At 31.7% G+C, this 19,252-nt stretch overlaps 1 protein-coding gene and 1 long non-coding RNA gene across 2 annotated transcripts; both read left to right on the top strand.

Annotated features, from left to right (window-relative positions):
• The first annotated feature begins 2,896 nt into the window (after positions 1 to 2,896).
• Positions 2,897 to 3,177, top strand: LOC133337090 (uncharacterized). The gene is made up of 2 exons (XR_009754571.1): positions 2,897 to 3,033; positions 3,119 to 3,177. It is a non-coding gene; the product is annotated as an uncharacterized LOC133337090 (long non-coding RNA).
• Positions 3,178 to 3,646: 469 nt separating this feature from the next.
• Positions 3,647 to 18,486, top strand: LOC133337087 (uncharacterized). Its single transcript, XM_061545351.1, has 6 exons — positions 3,647 to 3,754; positions 15,542 to 15,712; positions 15,792 to 15,992; positions 16,076 to 16,668; positions 17,726 to 17,930; positions 18,021 to 18,486. The coding sequence occupies exons 1-6, from the start codon at positions 3,664 to 3,666 to the stop codon at positions 18,398 to 18,400; spliced, it is 1,641 nt and encodes a 546-aa protein (XP_061401335.1). The 5' UTR covers positions 3,647 to 3,663; the 3' UTR covers positions 18,401 to 18,486.
• Positions 18,487 to 19,252: the final 766 nt, after the last annotated feature.

The following is a 19,252-nucleotide window of genomic DNA, read 5'->3' as shown; positions in this document are numbered from 1 at the left end:
ATTTTGCTGTGTGTTTACTTTTTTATTATGACCCTCTTGTTTATTGCTGCGCACGCAAACATTCGCGAATGATTCTTTTTTAGGATTTTCAAATAAACTCTCTTCAACAAAGAATGCTCGCGAATGAATGAATCGCCGACGCTTGTAGAGAAGTTTTATCGTTCGTGAATTTTTTGTGCAATGAGAACATTCGCGAGAGGTTGCATATGTTTGTTCACATTGTAACTTTATCATTCGCGATAAATTGAAAAACATTCGAATTCTCGCCGTGAACATTCGTGAGAAAGAGTGTATTTTAATTATTCTCCGCACCCTGCTAAAAATATTACCATAAGCTTAACATAGAGCAAATTCTCTTCAGCTTTCCTTTTATTGGCCCCTTGATGGGAGGGACGGAGTAAGAGATTGGAGATTTACAATTGTTTAAAAATTTAGCACCTTGGTATTACTTTATGCGACGATTGGTTCAAATCGGATGCTTAATTATCTGCATAGAGTCGACCGAAAGAACCTCTCTTTGGATTTGATATATGCACCGTAATGCGAAGTTTTGTTCAAATCTCATATTCTGTTCGGTTCAAATGATATTTAAATGATCCTAGCGATCTAGGCACATTTTGGTGTTAAAGAGTATATTCCCACGCTTTTCACGATCTAAAAGTAGCCGCATAGTAAATAATGATGATTCCGAATTGAAGCCACAATAACATTATCGCGTAACAGTCATATATTGGATTGGATTAAGACTTCCATTGAAGATTTACGTGTGAGTGCTAAGATCACATTATAAAGGAGTATCTTGTAGTAACTGTATCCCTTCCAGACCAATATTAATCAAATATGAGATCTGACAATTCAGAGAAGCTAGTGTGTGTGGATCTGTAAATTAATATGTATTGATTTATTATTACTTGGAAATCCCTTTAAAACATAGAAAATAAAAATAAACAGGGAATAAACGTAACATGTGGCTCCTGCTTCCATTTTTCTTCAAATACATTCGACAAACTATTAGTGTATTTGGGTCTGAAAGGAATATTTCAAGCTTAAACATTTCAATATCATTTTATTTTACAATCCCTATAAGATTTGTGAAGTGAATTTTATGAATGTTGATCTGTGCTATTCGTTGTCGGTTATCGATAAAACCAAACAAGTAAAAATTAGTTGATTTCAACATATTTAGAGGATAAATACAAATTCACTGTAATTTACACAATCTAATATTTGTTTAAATATATATGATAAACTATTAATTGGACATCACTTGTTTCTGATAAACATAACACCAAATACTATGATTTCCGTTTCCTATAACTATGTAAAATGTACGCTGTTGTGTCACCCTGTGCGAACAGCATATGCCATATATGTGTCTCACTCTTTCGTATACAGAATAATAAAACATATTTATGTTTTTATAATTCAGCCAACATATTCAGAGTTGTATAGATTAGTACTAAACTGAAAATACCGTTTTTTCAAATTTTATACTGCATATTTAGCACTATTATTTCTATTAACTCTGAGGCTACATTTATGGGATAGTTTCTTGTATTATAAGACTTTGTATGGACACGAAATATTGGTCCTAGACATACCTTCGGGATACCGATCGTCATATTTCGACTAGCTTAATCAATATATCCATGCGCGTCGGTACGTTTTTACATTTAATCATAGTACAAACCGCTTTTATGGACCAATCTTCACCAAAAATGGAACTTTAATATAAAGACGATAAATTTAATATGACCCGACCATCGCGACATTTTATATGGAGACGACTTTTTTGGCCGGTCAAATTGACCAAGACATTTGAGTGAAAAATTACAAAATTCGCATTCCCTGGGATATGCTTTACTCCATAAGGCATAGCCCAGAGAAAATGGCAGTATATCCAAGAAAACTTGTAAATTAATACCAATTATAGTACGTTTACATTGTACTGGATTTCGTTAACCCAGTCGGATTAAATTGTCAATTCTTTTGAATATATTCCAATGTAAATGCCGTTTTATATTGATGTATATATTCGGATGTGGGAGTTATACTTAAATATTTACAGGTAACATGTAAATATTTAAGTATAACAAAATTTTGCAAGTTCTGGATGATGTTCAAGGATAGAAACTATAGTGTTGGTGATGATCAGTAAATATTGGATCGAAGTGGCCAAAGAAAAATAATTTGCAAAATTTGGTTGTTGTTCTTGGTGATTAAAGAAACGTCCTTATTTTTGATGTTCCTCATTGGATATATCACTTTTGGAACTCAGTGCTAATTCAAATACCAAATTACAGTTAATAATATACAGCAATTACTATGTTTTGAAATGTATAAAAAATGCGCCAATTGTATGTAACACAATACTTTTAGATTGTATGTCGGATGTATCGACCTATGGACAATATGCATTTTAAAACGTTCAAAAATAAATCATTTTATGTTCTGGAACACGTATCGGGTAATTACCGAAAACAAAAAGTTAAGAAAATTCCTTTGTAATATGAATTTAACTTTATAATGTAAGAATGCACAACCGCGCTGATCTTCATTATCCAGATTTTTTTTTAAATATAAGAATTTTTTACTGTTTATTGGGATTTTTTTTATTCCATTTTTTTAATTTTTTTCACAACACTTGTGAACCAGTCCAAAAATATATCTCCAATTATAAAACCGACTTCTCTGAAATTTCCATTCCTTCTTTTCTTTAATTTTCTCCAACTAGATTTTGTGAATAAAAAATCCAATTCAAAAATATTTTTTTCAATTGGATAACCAACAATGTGATTCGTTTTAGTAACAGCGTACAGTTTTTTGTACCCCCTTACAAGACAACAATAAAAGTGCCAACACCAACAAATATGCATTGTTTTTGGCAATAAGTACTTAGTTTTCCAACAGTGTTCGAAGGCATCACAACAAGAAATTCTATTTCTGTGGCTGACGTAAATTTTCCTCACCCAAAAAGCGCAAACAACTCCCTCTGTGAAAAAGGAATAGCAAGGACGGATTCGTAATAAAAATGTAGGTTGAAATTTTCATTGTCACTTCAGAAGTGTCAATTTGTTATTGAAAATGATTCGGTTTTATTTGGCCTTCCCTTTGCTAGAACTTGCATTCACATTTTTCGTAAAATTGGCGACAAGCTATCGCAACGAAAAGACAAGACGAAGCGAAAGGGTACGCTATAGCAGAGTGGTGACTGTTCTACTTTCGTTGTAAGCCGTTTGTACGCCGGGTGCTAGAGCGAGACAGACAGTGCCTGTGGCAGATTTCAGCACAAAAGCCGGCTAGTGGCAAGAAAAGAACAAACGCAACGCAATTAAATCGTCGACAAACGCTAGAGCAAAAGTAGTGCTTGTGCCGCCGATCAGAGGAGAGCTCCAACGAACGGAAGAAAACGTGGTTTTGCCGCAAAAAGAAGAAAACACGAAACAGAAGAAAAAACTGGAAACAGTGTGCAAAAAATAGAAAGAGAAAAGAAAAAATAAGAAGAAACTGAAATAAAACGTAAAGAAGCGGGTTTTTTCTATTTGAAGCCGTAAAAGGAATACAGAAATACCGTTAAGAGAAGAACGAACGAAAGCGTTTTGTTCGTGAATAGAGTACGCAAAAGAAACCCAAGTTTAGGAAATTCTTTGCAAACGGGAAAAGATGGAAACTCAAACTCAAAACACTACTCCAACTCCTGCCGAGGCAGCCACTACCAATGGCGGCAACGCAACTCAAGAAGTCTCGTCCACAAGTAAGTCGCAAAAAAAAAAAAAACTAAGAACTAAAAATCCAAGATAACCAACGTAATTAACAAACATGATGATGAACGATGACGACCAACTACCGGACAAATTGTGTGTGTGCGTGTGTCTCCCCGCCCATATTTCGTTTATTTTTTTATTGTTTCTAGAAGAATTGGTGAAAATGGCAAACAACAACGCACAAATTTCTTTTTCGGTTTGATTTACAAAAATTTCTATTCCATCTGAACGAACGAACATTTCTTCTTCTTGGGTGGAGTATTTTCTTGTTGTGCCCCCCTTCTGTTTCTTTTACCTACTTGTGTGTATACATTTTGACAAGAATTTGCTCTGGTAAATTTTAATTCTGTTGGAATATACGACCACGGCCAGCCACGGCTATAGAAAGCAGCCAGTGCCACTGACAGTGTGCAGCGGCAGTCGATTTTGTTTTTCGGTAGTTTTTTTTGGTGGAGGAGCAAACCAATTTGTATATACACCTCACACAATAAATATACATACACAAATGTTGTATGTATACGTGAGTGTGAGTTAGCAGCAATGAATGACGCATATAGTATATTTCGTCGTCGTCTAATATATAGTATAGTAGCACAAAAAATAAAAAAACTAGCGAACAAAAAGGAGGACAAATTTTGGCATTACTATTCTGATGTTTACCCCATGTTGTACCACCTTTTGGTTAGCGATATATGTTGTTGTTGTGCCTGTAAATTGGTGGAGACATTTGGTTAGCCAAACTGTCTCGATTTGTGTTTATTGTCGTGGTTCGGAACTGTAGATTATAATGAAATGTCATTATATTTATATATCTATTTATATGTGTTTGATGACGCGTTTTATAAGATGACATCCGCATAAAAAACGAAAAGAAAACACACAAATAGCAAAATTATTATTCATTTTCTTATTTTGCATACCTGTAGTCTTCATTACCCACCTTATCGTTGTTATAATTCTTATTCGAATATAGGTTGGTGCTGCTGCTGCGTTTGTATGTATGACTGACTGTGTTTGTGGTTTGAAATTGGAAACGAAATACCGGTTTAAAATTATCACTAGGTTTGTTGTTTACCTACTATGCCCTCACGAACAATTTGCAAATGAGTTGTTGTTTTTATGGTAAATATTTTTACCATTTCCAATTTGATAATGAAAAATTGTGTTTATAGCATAGAAATTTATAGAATTTTAGTACATTTGGTGGTAAGGAATACAATAACTAAAGAATGCCCTTTCGTTGTTTATTATTGAGTGAAAATTATTTTTTAGGTTATGTATTTCTATTGTGATGGAAATGATGACATGTTTGCCATTAATCAGCTGTTTATCTAACAGGGTTACACAGACACAAATACAGGGGGAGACAATGTAATGCAGTAACGCGCACTTTTGAAAATGATTGATTTAATGATTTTACTACGTTTATATTATCTAGATTAACTGAATGATAATGAAATAACTAAATAAGATATAGGTATGGAAGAAATATTTCTATAATTTTGTAGTTTTATTTAAGTAATATTTCGGTGAAGTGTTTGCCAAGTTCAACGCTTATGAAGGGCGGCATGAACGACGGTATTTTTTACATTAAATAAGGTCATTCCTACATACATACATGTTCGATGTCGTGGGATTGAAATTTAAGTATAGGTAATTCACTTAGTACTAATGTTTACGCTTATGAAAGCATTTTTTTGAAGAGTTTGACTGATTTGGAAGCAAATGAAGTAATTGTATTAATTCATGTTTAACATCCCAACTTTGATATGAGCCCTAAAGTATGCAGTCATTTATTATTTTGTGTCTCGTCATTATTACATCATAGTTACATATTGTGAGTTTTGGAGGAATAATTTAACCCTTTCAGTGTCAAATAAAATTTTTGTCGGAATAAAAATCTAAAATTTTGTATTTAAAATCATACAAAGGGACATAGTTTAGAAAATATAGCAATTGCCATTTTAACCCTCGGCCACTTTCGTCTGTCTTTCAGCAAAAAATAAACCATCAATAGTAATGGTACATAATATAACCGAAAAATTGCAATAAAAGAGAGTATTTTTAAATGTCGAATATATTCGACAAAAACACTGAAAGGGTTAAAATTTGACCGCGAAAAAAAAACCTGCGTAAGAGTTTTGATAAGAATAAAACTCGATTTTATTTTGGTTAAGATAGAACTATGTGTTTTCCGCATTGACAATTATGTTGCGGACCATTGGAACATCAATTGTCGAACTTAGGGACATACTTGCTGGCAATTGACACATATGTGTATTTTTCATAATTAGATAATTAGTAAATTAATAAAATAATTATTTATGAAACGTTTGTAAAGTGTGAAACAGAAACCTTTGACAAAGTTTATATTTAAACTTTTGTTTAAATGTACTATAGGAAGTGATGCAAATGTGGTATACCCATTTGTTTTTAGATTGCCAATTTTTTATTTTTTATCCGATTACATTGAAATTTTGCACATAACATGCTACATGTGTTGTCTTTCCATGTATCAATTTGAAAATAAAATTATTGTAACAATTTAAGAGATATTTGAGAAAATATTTGAAATTCCATTAAAAGTGATTTTAAAAAAAGTGAAGGTAATGTGGTATACCACATGATGTTAATGTGGTATAGTATAATTTTCACTTCCAATTGATATCTTATATAATTTATTATTTTAGTGAATGCGAATTAGCTCGAGATAATATGTAATAATGTCTACACATGGCAATATTTAATTTTTGTATGGAGAAGTCGTTAAAACTTATAGCCTTTGTTTTTCATCCTTGTGGTTCGTGGTAGACTCTCGTAGAGTACAAATGTTTCAAATTGTAATGAGATTTTGTCTAGTGCTGGCCTTTTTTCATGCAGAATCAAGGTATACCACATTACCTGCACTTGTGTTTACTGAAGAAATGTTTAGTTTTTTTCCTAAATTGGTTATAATGTGGTGCAATCGCGCATATTATTTGATTTTTAGTTCATACTAATTATTTTAATGCTTTAGTAATAACGATTAAATTACATCCGTAAAACAAAAAATTATTTTTAAACTTGAACCGAAAAAAAGTCATTTTCATGAAAAATTTAATTTTTGGTACTGATTCTCAACGTGATTTAAATAAATAAAACAGATCATTGCTATCTTATTTTTTTGAGAACAGCAAACTATAGAACATGTTTCAGTTGTTCTAAAATTTTCAGTTTACAAAAAAGTGACTATACCACATTACCAACCTATACCACATTTGAATCACCTCCTCTACTCTCTCAACGATTGTCAGCAGTTGCAAAATGAAAAAACTTAAGTTGTTTTTTCAGTTGTTATATCCTTACTGGGGGTTTTTATACCATTAGATCAATAACATCAGAATATTCATCACCTATAATGGTTAACATTTCATAACATACTATTTTCCATACAATGTTTAACTAATAATTCACTCTTTCGTCAAATCATACCATCACAATTGTCACCAACAATAACTGGAAACAAGTTTCATTCATTAATGGATAAGGACAGTATTATTGAAGGTTATTCAAAATAATTTTTTATATTTAATAATAGGATTTCGTCTTTATTATTCACGTTTAAATGCAAAAGATATCGACTACTGCAGGTACATGCCACTAAGTTTGAAATATCAATTCGAATTATGGATGTTTGAAATTGAAAATCACATTAATCGGTGTTTTTTATAATATCTCCCAATTGCTACAAAATTTAAAAAATAGAAATAAATGCTGTTTTTGTCTATTTAAACTTTAGCTAACCACAAAAACACTGTGCTTTTCAGCCTATTAGTATATTTTTGTTTCTTTCTGTTTGTTTATATATATTTAAAAAATGTTTTATTATGTTCTATATTTTGTTCATTCTTATCTACTAATATAATTGTACGTTAATATTTATTACCTCATAGAGGAGAATATCGGCCTCGTTATCAACATGCACTGCACATTCAATTAATCATAACATATGTGCCATATAACAAAAACAACAACAAATGATAAAGATTATTATTTAATAAGGCCTCCTAAGATTAATTTAACTTGTTTACATTGTGATGGGTGTTTAAACTTCAAGTTATCATAATTCAATTAGGATTAACTAAGTTGTATTTTTTGTAATTAATACAAAAAAATCAGATATTTTAAATGAACATCTTTATCAATATTGCGGTTTTAATATACTATTGAAACATTTTCCAAAAAAATATATTTTTGTAAATTTATTATTTTCTATAACTTATATATCGACGCCTCCGAACCATAGTATGCTAAGTCGACTTAGCATGTTTTAAAGTTATTTACGTTTTTAGATACTACGGCCCTTAATTTAAATTCTCTGAAATTTTGGTAATCATCGGCCAATCTAAACCAAAGTTATAAGCAAAAATGTACTTAGCATGGCACGTAAGATTTAAGAAACTTCCATATTTTGAGAACTTCTGCTGAAAAACTTACTTTTCAGACTTAGCATACCATTCTTTGGAGGCGTCGATATGATTATTATCACACAAGAAAAAATATTGGCAGAATATTTTTCTAAAATACAAGTAGAATAACAGATCATTGTTGTTATTTTTAATATCTTATATTTTATTATTGCATTAGCAAAAGACAAATGTTGGTAGAATATTAGGACATTAAACCTTTTTGACTATGGACAATTTTCAACAATATATAATATAATGATAGTTAACTCATATTTTTATATGTTGAAATTTGTGTTTTCTTCAGTGATGCAACTTTTAAATTTCTTGCTATTTACAAATATATGCTATATTTTTATAGAGGACCCTTATCTTACAATAACATTCTTCTAATTTCTTCGCATAGCCGGCCTTCTCTATGAAATGCTCTATATGTCGAGAAAGTCTGCCAAGATAAAGTTGTAGTTGTTCATAATACATTTGACTACATCATGTAATATTGTGTCCGTGAATCTTTCAGATAACCCTTCCAGTTAACCAATATTTCGCACTTTCTCTCCATACGAAATTTCACATTGCTAGTAGGAACATTAAAAACTGTTTTTGACAAACATTTAGATTTGCAGTATTTGCAAATAAATAAATAGGCCAAATACATTTTTGTTTCTTTTTTTTTGTGACTAAACACAACAAAAAGCAAACATTTTAAGAATATAAATAACATAAATATGTGTATGTATGTATATTTCTTGTTTTTGTAAGAAAAAGAAAGGTAACAGCAATTTTTTTTTGCTGTTTTCGTGTTCGTGTTTTTGTCTTTTTTGAGAGGCATATGGTTGTTGTTTGCTAATCTTTACAATAACAAAAGCTATTGCTTTGGAATATTAAAGATGTTGTTCAGTGGCAAAATAATGATCACTTGAGACGCTCTGTGCGAGAGGAGGGTAGACAAATATACTTTCTTTCGTTATATACAGAAACACATTTATGTAAACATATGTACTAACGTTGTTCATATGCCCCCTACCTCTTTCTCTTCTTACCCCCCACCAAAGCAATACAATTGTATGTGTCCAAAAGCACGCGCCATACCGCTACTACTTACTGACCAACCAATAAACCACAGCAAACATTACCAGCCAGCCACTACATTTACCAATCTAACCACATTATAGTCACCTCATCATTCCCCTCTGTTCGCTCTCTAATATCAATTCATTCAACTGCAATTTTTTGCCTTTCATTTAGTAGTAGAATAGAGAGTAAAGAATGAAAAAACAGAAACAGTAAAAAGCACATAGAACAAAAATACAGAATATGAGTAAATTTGTATTGTGACGGCCTAGCCGGTGTGTTGTTGTCGGTTGTGTGAAGGTAGTTTTCAAAGTGTATTGTATTTTTATTTTTAAGCTGAGAAGTGCGCGGCGAAAAGTAGAGGACTTTTTGTTTTCATTTGTATTTGTGTGTTGCGGCTGGCATATATTGACGATGAGCGCATCAAACTTTAACAATTCTTTCCCGGCACTACTAGTAGTCATCGTCGTCGTCGAATTCCTCACTCATTCGCTGTTCTCGATTTTATATTTCAACTATCGGCCAATGTTTTTTGCATTACATTTTGTGTTGTTGTTTTGAGAGGCATGGAATATCGAAATAACTGGAATGCAATGATTACAAATAAAATTGAGTTGTATGTATGAATGTGTACATCAGATATATACTATATGTTGGTATTATTATCGGTCAACAGTATGGTAGCAATATTTCTCTAGGTCTTTTTCATTAATTTCTGAAAATCATTGAATGCAGAATATAAACAAAACAATGCAATGGCATTGGTTGTACAAAACACACAACACAACAAAGTTGGGTTCGGAAAATTTCAGTCACTATAGCTTGGGAAGTATGAACTTCTCAGACATACATATGTATATGTACATTCATGTATGACCCTGCTTTTATATTGAACTTAGGAAGACAAATAATCTGTCGTTTTAAAACACTTTCTTCAATATTGTTTTCTTTAATTGTAAATTGTTTATGATATTTACATTAGCATCGTAATCCTATAAGCAAAGTAGTGGCTTAGTTTTGTTAAAAATATCTTAAATTTGCGATGACATTGAAATTAATAGTAATCCACCACTTCATTTAATTAAAATTTCAAGGTCAAGTGAAGGAAAAACTAAATTTTATAATCAATTTTAATTTCACAATTAATATTTAAATACATTTTTAGATTGTTTCACGCACTATTCTATCTATGAATCATTCATTGTTGGCGGCGAAAAAACAACGACGACATTAACTTAGTTTGCGATGACAAGAATATAAATTTATTAATGATCGTATATGTATATCAAATAGATTATTAGAGAGGAGTGATGGGAGCGTTAAAGATGGAGGATGAATAAACAACAATGACAAAGTCACAATTAGTTGGTTTATGAACACATATATACTTACGTACATATAATAACATTTTAAAATTTTAATTACATTCATTGGCTATAATATTTAAGGATGTTTGGATTTTTAATACATTAAAACAACAGTCACTAAACGTGTTTGGGACTATTTATATAAATATAAAATAAATTTATATTATTTGATTTTAATAATCAAACGAAAAATAATCCGTTTCGTAAGTCTGGGTTTATACATGCAACTTTTTAAGCAACTCTGCTGCTGATCTCTTCGATTCTCTTTTGAATTTCATCCCCTTGTCACTTTTTATACCTCTCACTTCTAAGAACTCAGCAGAGTTGCTTACAAAAGTTGCATGTATAAACCCATACTAAACAGACGGACTGAGGAGCATAAATCGACTCGGAATGTGTTTCTAAATCTTTCTTTGAAATAACTTATCGGTCTAAGTGTAGTATATAAAAATGTTTATATGTCGAATTACAATATAACGATTTCCAACATTAATCGCATACAAGTTTGTTAACATTATTTTGTATTGTTGATACCACCATCATGAAGCAAATGCGTTGTGGTTAGGTTAGTGATGTACGGTTGTTAGTAACAACCGTCCACTCGGAGACTATGTCCATTGTGATCATCCTTTGTGTTGTGGTCAGCAGCTTTTTGATGCTTGGTGTTTAGAGTCATTGTGGATAATCAAGTGCCCATTTGTTTGCTGCACAATATTGGTTAATAAGTCTAGGTTGTACTATATAATATGTTAATGGATCTCATTAATAATAATACCACAGAAAAGATATGTGCTAAATAGTTTCGGTTTTTTACAAGTTTTTTTCATCAAATCAATACTACACAAATCAATACTACACAATTTTTGTTGTTGATTTAATCAAGTGTATTTTTTCTCTTCGAAATACACAATCAACAACAACAATAACAAAATTTTTTCACATAACAATAACAATCATAGAGGTTCTAGTTTGTTCCATATCGACACCAGCAAACTGGTTTGCTATTTATTTGTTGTTGTTTTCTTATTTTAAGTCATGTTTCACCAAACAAATCATACTCTACGTGTTAAACATATTTATGTGAGGTGTGATTACACCTTTTTTGAGAATATTTGATGAATTATGAGAATTTGCATATTATTTTGTTGGATAAATAAAATAAGGCATGCAATAGAAATATGTTTATGAAACACTTCATAGTTCCAAGGTTAATATACAATAATTAATACATTGCTCTAGTGATATTGTTGTTGTAGTTTTTCACCGTATGTTGGATATTGTTACACATGGCAGTCAGTTATTGCTAACATTGAAGTGTGGTTGTGTGATTACTATAGTAGGAGGGATTGAATTTCATGTGTGTGTCATAATGGTCCTTCATTTGTAGTACTACATACAAATTACAATTTAAAATAAATATTCCTCTTATATAATACATTCTGAATAAGGTTGTTTTTTCTTAGTTACTACCAAATAAAATATGCTAGTTAAAAATGTGATAAAAAAACATTGCTCCACATTTTCACGAAATATTTTTCCAGTCATTTTTAAAAATCAAAGTAACTCAGGGTTAACACATTCAACTTTTGTAGGCAACTCCGCTGCAGCTTTTTTACGATTCTCTTTTGCATTTGCCCCTTGTCACTTTTTATACTTCTCTCTCCCAAGAACCAAGAATAGGGAAGAAATATAAAAAAATATATATATATATATATATATATACAGTGGTGGTCATAGAATTAAAACATTTACTGTGGTAAACATTTTTTGATCAGCCCTACATTCGTTTGAAGTATTTTTGAAATTTTTTTAATTCAGAACACTTCGATATACTGCACTTAAGAGATTTAGTGTGAAAATGGAAAATTATTGCATGCAATTTTTCCATAAATAACGGTTTTTATGAAAATACATCGACTTTGAAGTGGCCATATAATTAAAACATTGTGTAATTTTTTACTTTACTGCATTTTTTGAAAATATTTTTAAAAAAAGCTCTTTAACTTAGTTAAATTATGTAAACTAAGCACCGATAAAATCATTTACTGATAAAAATTTTTGAAAAAATCTGTAAAATCTATCAAAATTGCCAAAAATTTGTACAGTACACCTTACATTCAGAAAATAACCCTTATTATAGAAAATAAAGTTCCGAATGCACCAGAAATTGCTAGAATTAGTAGAAAACAATAAATAATTCTCTAAATAAATAAATATTTGAAATAAAAACTCCAAAAATTGGAATTAACCTAACGGAACGATTCAATTTCGATAGCCTTTATTGAAGAAGGCCGGAATATTTTTGCAGTATGTGAGGAAATATCGATTGATATTGGCATTTATTATATCAAATCGATTGTTCGAGTAGTACAGAATATATTTTATCAAAAAATATACCAGTCACAACAGAAAGAACAGAGATCAACGCCTATGTTGATTTTCACACTAAATCTCTTAAGTGCAGTATATCGAAGTGTTCTGAATTAAAAAATTTTCAAAAATACTTCAAACGAATGGAGGGCTGATCAAAAAATGTTTACCACAGTAAATGTTTTAATTCTGTGACCACCACTGTATATATATAATAATTATAATAATGAATATTATTATTAAAAAATGTACGACCGCCGAATAAGATGGTCATCCATTTGTAGACCTTTGATACATTGTGTTCATCGTGGATAATTGAAAGCAGATTCTGATTTTGAAATGTTAAGATTTATTATCGATTGCTAACAAATATTGACAATTTTTTTTTTTGATTAAACTTGGCTGAATATTCGCGCCTTTTTCTCTATTGCCATTTTTCTTTTCTTCTTCCATTTTTGTTTTGTCATGTACTGCATTCCATTTTAGATACTTGCTGCTGCTAGTAGTATTATTTATGTGGTGTTAACATTTATTTTTAGCTTTGAAACACAACAGCACAACGAAATGTTTGCATTAACTCAAACAACTTTGACTCATCCACCCATCCATTCGTCTTAGCTAGCTAACCGTCACCATACATTGGTGTATTTATCTATTTATCTAAGCATTGCAATCAATTCCATATATTCTTCGATTTTGGTTTTTCTTTAATTCTACGATCTACTCTATAGTGATTTTCTCTGCCGGGTATGACTGTCAGTTTGTCTGTCATTCATTAACAAGCAGTTTTTTTTCTTTTCTGTGTATTACTATTTTGTTTTGCTCTTTCATTCGAAAATGAAAGAAATGAAAAAAATATGTATGTATGAATTTATTTTGCCATATTGTTTTTGTAGCATTTCGAATGATATCATAGCATTTATGCATATGATTTATAAGTGGAATATTCAGTTTGCACACACATACATGTACAACTAAAATATATATGTGAAAATGGTTTAACATCTTTAAGACGGACATTCAAACAGACATTCATAAAAAAACGAAAGAAAACAGAAAATTTTGCTTTCCCATTTAAAAAGATGATGATGACACACATCGTTATGGCTTGCTTGATCTTAAACTTGCCACAAATTCATAATGAAATTAGTCCAGTTAATTTCAATTGGAATTTAAATACGAATGAGTAATTGACAAAAATGTTAATTGACACAATTTAATGATAAAATGTTTCCAGTATTCACAATCACAAAATTATAGCTATTTTATTCTGTTTATAAAAACAAAATAAAAATGATGTTATATTGATAACCACTGTTGTTGTGGGAACTACTATTTATATATTTTTTGGGGCTGCTTTTTTCCAAATTCTAACGTTTTGATCGATTTTTAAAAGTAAACCAAATAGCTAATTTATTGTTCTATAAGATCCACAGATATACTTTGGTGTGATTCATCAGTATCACTCTGATTTGCCCCTCTGTTGGAAAATTAAAACATTGCCTATTGAAGAATAACAAGAACCTTTTATATTTTGTTATTTTTAACCATAGCCATACAAAATTATTGTTTTAGATATTTTTTATTTGCATTTAAGACCGCGTACCCTCATATCCACAGAAATACTTTGGAGTGATTTCTCAATATCACTCTGATTTGCCCCTCTGTTGGAATAATAAAATATGCTTATATGAAAAATGACAGGAGTAAATGACTTTCCTGTTATTTTAAACCATAAGCACACATCAGTGAATTAAATTGTTGTATTTTTAATTAAATTGGACCACATCTACACTGATTTCATTAGTAATTACATAACCACAGATATACTTTGGAGTAAATCTTCAATGTTACTCTGATTTGCCCCTCTGTTGGAAAAGTAAAACAATATCTATTGAAGAATGGCACGAATCTTCTATATCGTGTAATTTTTAACCATAGACATACATATCAATAGAAATGTATTTTAGTATCCGATTTCTCCTCCCACAGATATACTTTGGTGTGATCTGTTAATATCACGCTGATTTGCCCCTCTGATGGGAAATTAAATCTTTGTCTATTGAAGAATAATTTGATCTATATGTTGTCATTTTATTTTTGACCATAGACATACATTTTTTTATCATGTTTTTATATTGTTTTACATTGAGGTTAATGTTTTGAATATATCATTAATCCCCACAGATATACTTTGAAGTGAACCTTCAATATCACTTTGATTTGCCCCTCTGATGGAATATTAATTACGGTCTATTGAAAACTAGCCTGGGGTAATATTTCTGGTTAGTTTAAATCATAGGCGTACAAACACATACATTTCTTCAAACTGAATATTATTTTCTTTGAGTAGCAGATTCGATAATAAAAACTAAATCAATATATTTCTCGTTATCATTTCATTGGTTCCGTATCTTGTTACTATCTTACTTCTTTAAAATATCCCTTACAAAACGAATTTCTATTATGCTTATAAGTTTCCGTCAGATGTGATTATAATTTTTCTTCTTCTATTTTTCAGCTCAATCTGTGGAACCAACCAAGCGTTCACTTCGCCTACAAACTTGGAAGAAATTCAAAGAAGCAAACTTAGGTCTTCAAAGAGGCGGAATTTTCAATCGTATGCCCGCATTTGTGGACAGCGATAAGGCCGTCACTTTGTTGACCGAAACCGAAGAATTTAAAAAAGCCAGTAAGTAATTTATCATTTCAAGACTGTGTACGATTAGAATGATTTATTAACGGCTTTACATGATTATTTTTTTTTACAGAGGAAGTCAAAATTCAAATTGATCGTGCATTAAATGGCGCCAAATTGCAAACATTGAATGCTGGCAAGAATTTGTATTTGCCCAGCACTCGCAAAAGCAAAGCATTATTCTTGAAGGTCGAAGTACCAGCCGAGGCTGACGACGAGAAAAAGAATGAAATTTTGAACGTCAGAAATGTCGAAGAATATCGTACCGAAATCGGCAAGTTCGATCCCTTAAATTTGCTGCCATATTTCAGCGACTAATATTTTGTTTTTTTTTTTGTTTTTCGTACATACAAATAGGTCTTGACAACAAAGTTGTTTTGGATATGGTTATCATTGGTTCGGTAGTCGTATCTCGTGATGGTTATCGCCTTGGTCGTGGCAATGGCTTCATTGACTTGGATATTGGCCTTCTCATTGAGGCTGGTGCTATTACACCAAACACACTTATTGTCACCTTGGTCCATGACGCTCAGGTTGTTGATAATTTGCCAACAAATCTCTTCCAGAAACACGATGCACCTGTTGACCTAATTGTAACACCAACTGAGGTAATTCGTGTTGCCAAACGTCCACCACGTCCCACTGGTTTGTTCTGGGAATTGATTTCTGAGCGCCGCCTCAAAGCTGTACCTGTACTTGAATCGCTTAAAGAAGCTCAGGAAAAAGAAGGTAAAATTATCACACTCAAGGAAGAAGATACAGATGTTGAGCACAGTCGCAATCGCCGCCGCTTCCCACGTCGTCGTTTCGGCAATCGTGGACGTTATCCACGCCGTACTGTATCGCAAAATAATGCCACCGATCAACAACAAGGCGATAATGCTCAACAGCAAAAACGCAATCCCTCTCGTAGAAGACGTTTCGTTAACCGCCGCAGGCGTCCAACAAAGGTAGGTTGTGTAAAGGTGTAGCGTTGGTGTGTGTGTGTATTTGAATGTTTAGCCACAGATATACTTTGAAGTGATTTTTTAATATCACTTTGATTTGCCCCTCTGTTGGTAGAGTAACATGTATGCATCTATTGAAGAATAATTTGAGTAATTTTCCTCAGGTTGTTTTTAACCATAGATGTACATTCGTATATTTTTTATTACGTATGCTATATAAATATGTATTATTCGTGTAGCTTACATTTTGATATAGACATGATTTATGTTCCATTAAGAACATCAAATCATCATATATACTTTGGAGCGTTTTTCCAAAACATAATTTGTTGAAGACAGATCAACAAATCATGTTTTTTTAAGAATAACTTTATATATTTCTCATAGTTATTTTTAACCATAAATATATACTTTATTTTTGAAAATTAGATTAATGTCTCGATTGCTATCCACAGATATACTTTGGAGTGTTTATTTCAATATCACTCTGATTTGCCCCTCTGTTGGAATATTAAATGTCGTGACTGTTGAAGAATAATTGAAACAATGCTTTTCATTTATTTATAACCACAGTCATACACCACAAGCATTATGATTTCAATTAAAAATCATACTCATGTAAGGATTAGGTCGTGATCCACAGATATACTTTGGAGTGTTTATTTTCAATATCACTCTGATTTGCCCCTCTGATGGAAGATTAATAAAATCTTGTTTATTGAAGAATAACTTTAAAATATTGGATAGAGATATTTTCAACCATAAACATACATTTGATTAGTAACATGCGACCAGTACCAGTTTCTACACTAATACCCATTTAACCACAGATATACTTTTAGAGTAATTTTATTCAATATTACTCCGATATGCCCCTCTGTTGGTAGAGAAACTGTTGTCTATTTGAATAGTAGCTAAATTATTACATATTTGGCTATTATAGACCTAGACATATAAATGTTCATGTGATTACAATGTGTTTTAGTAAAAATATATTTTAATATTAGAATTATTGTATAATTTTGAAACTAATTGTATTTGAAAATGTTTTCCTTTACAGTCCGAAGGTGATCAATCTGGCGTTGAATCCAAGAGCCAAGAACGCAAATCCGATGGTGGAAACAGAAGACTGAGACAACGCAGAAACCGTCCAAAACGTGATTTCTCAGTTAAACTCACCAATATCTCACGTGAAGTGCGCGTCAAGGACTTGAAGACTGAATTGCGCAAACGTCAATGCCAGCCATTGGCTATTACATGGAAGGGTAAGGCGGTCAATAAAAACGACCAAATATTAAATTCAACATTCCATTTCAATTGCAACTAATATTTGTTTCTATTTTTTTGCTATGCAGGAAGTTATGGTCGTTGCTATTTACACTTTGGCAATCGCAATGGCACTCCCAGCACCGAAGAAGATATGAACAAAGTGTTGGAATCCTTGAACAACCTCTCGCTGACCGTTACACCACCCGAAAAGAACACAGCTGAAGGTGGTGCAACAAATGGCGGCGAAGAAGGCGGTGCAACCGATGCCAACAACACCGCAGCACCCAAAGTTGTTAATGTCAATGTTCAGCTGATCAAGTACGATAAGGCGGCAAAGAAAACCGGTGATTCCGCAAATGCTGCTCCTGGAGCCGGTGCCGATGCCACTGTTAACGGTGGTGAGGCAGCCGCTGGCGGTGATGCCAGTTCGGCACGCATTGAGTCTGTCGATACCACAACGGTATAGTGTGAGATGCGAGCTGTTTTAAAACGGCTATATTTTTGGTTTGGATATTTGGAAGCGTGCATTTTAGCCTCAAATGGAGAAATATATTTTTAGCATTCATAACCAGCGTGTAATATGAACGACGTATAGAAATGCCTATTATGACCTCAAATGCTATTAACATTTATTAATTTTTGTTTGTTTCATTATTGATACTTTTTTTTACAAATTATACATAACTAATGTTATAATGATATATATTTTACTTTTTCATTATTTATTATATGTAATTGCTATTACTGATTATCGTCCTGTTCATTATTATGATGCAATAGTTTTGTTAGAAATTTGATCAATACTCTCCTTGTTTGTTTTAAACCTAAAGTGTGGAATTTGCCTCCATGATTTCCACATGGTTAGATTATTTATAATGTTGCTGGCATCAATGATTATTTACTTCTTTATTATTAACTGATTACTTTTTTTATTATTGCTAAACGCTAAAATACACGCTCTCCAAATGTCCACTACCGTTGAACAACAACACCAAACAACAACTATTATTTGTAATGGATTTGCTGCGTCTCATGCAGATGCAATACGCTTTTTCCGACAGCTGAGCTGTCGGCTTAGGTTGCGTATCTGTGTCTGCTAAGCGCTCATTTTCATTAAACATTTTAACAACATCAAAGAAAAGAAGAACATCAATTGATACTTATTTTGTAATCAAAAAAGAAGAAGAAAAACTTCAGAAATGAACAAAACTACATGAAAAAAAAAATAAATAACAACTCAATTATTAAAAATTAAAAAAAAAAAATCTTGAACTAATTAACATCAACAACAATGTTCATAAAGAATCAAAAAAGCAAA

Source organism: Musca vetustissima, unplaced genomic scaffold (genome assembly GCF_032173495.1).
Source record: "Musca vetustissima isolate MV318-11 ecotype Yass unplaced genomic scaffold, APGP_CSIRO_Mvet_v1 utg17892, whole genome shotgun sequence".
Taxonomy (NCBI): domain Eukaryota; kingdom Metazoa; phylum Arthropoda; class Insecta; order Diptera; family Muscidae; genus Musca; species Musca vetustissima.
This window is presented reverse-complemented; position numbering and strand designations above follow the sequence as displayed.

Excerpts from the sequence above, each read along its gene's own strand:
- LOC133337087 (XM_061545351.1), top strand. The coding sequence starts at position 3,664 with ATGGAAACTCAAACTCAAAACACTACTCCAACTCCTGCCGAGGCAGCC. Across the intron at positions 15,713-15,791 it reads CGAAGAATTTAAAAAAGCCA|AGGAAGTCAAAATTCAAATT; the intron begins GTAAGTAATTTA and ends TTTTTTTTACAG. Across the intron at positions 16,669-17,725 it reads GCCGCAGGCGTCCAACAAAG|TCCGAAGGTGATCAATCTGG; the intron begins GTAGGTTGTGTA and ends TTTCCTTTACAG.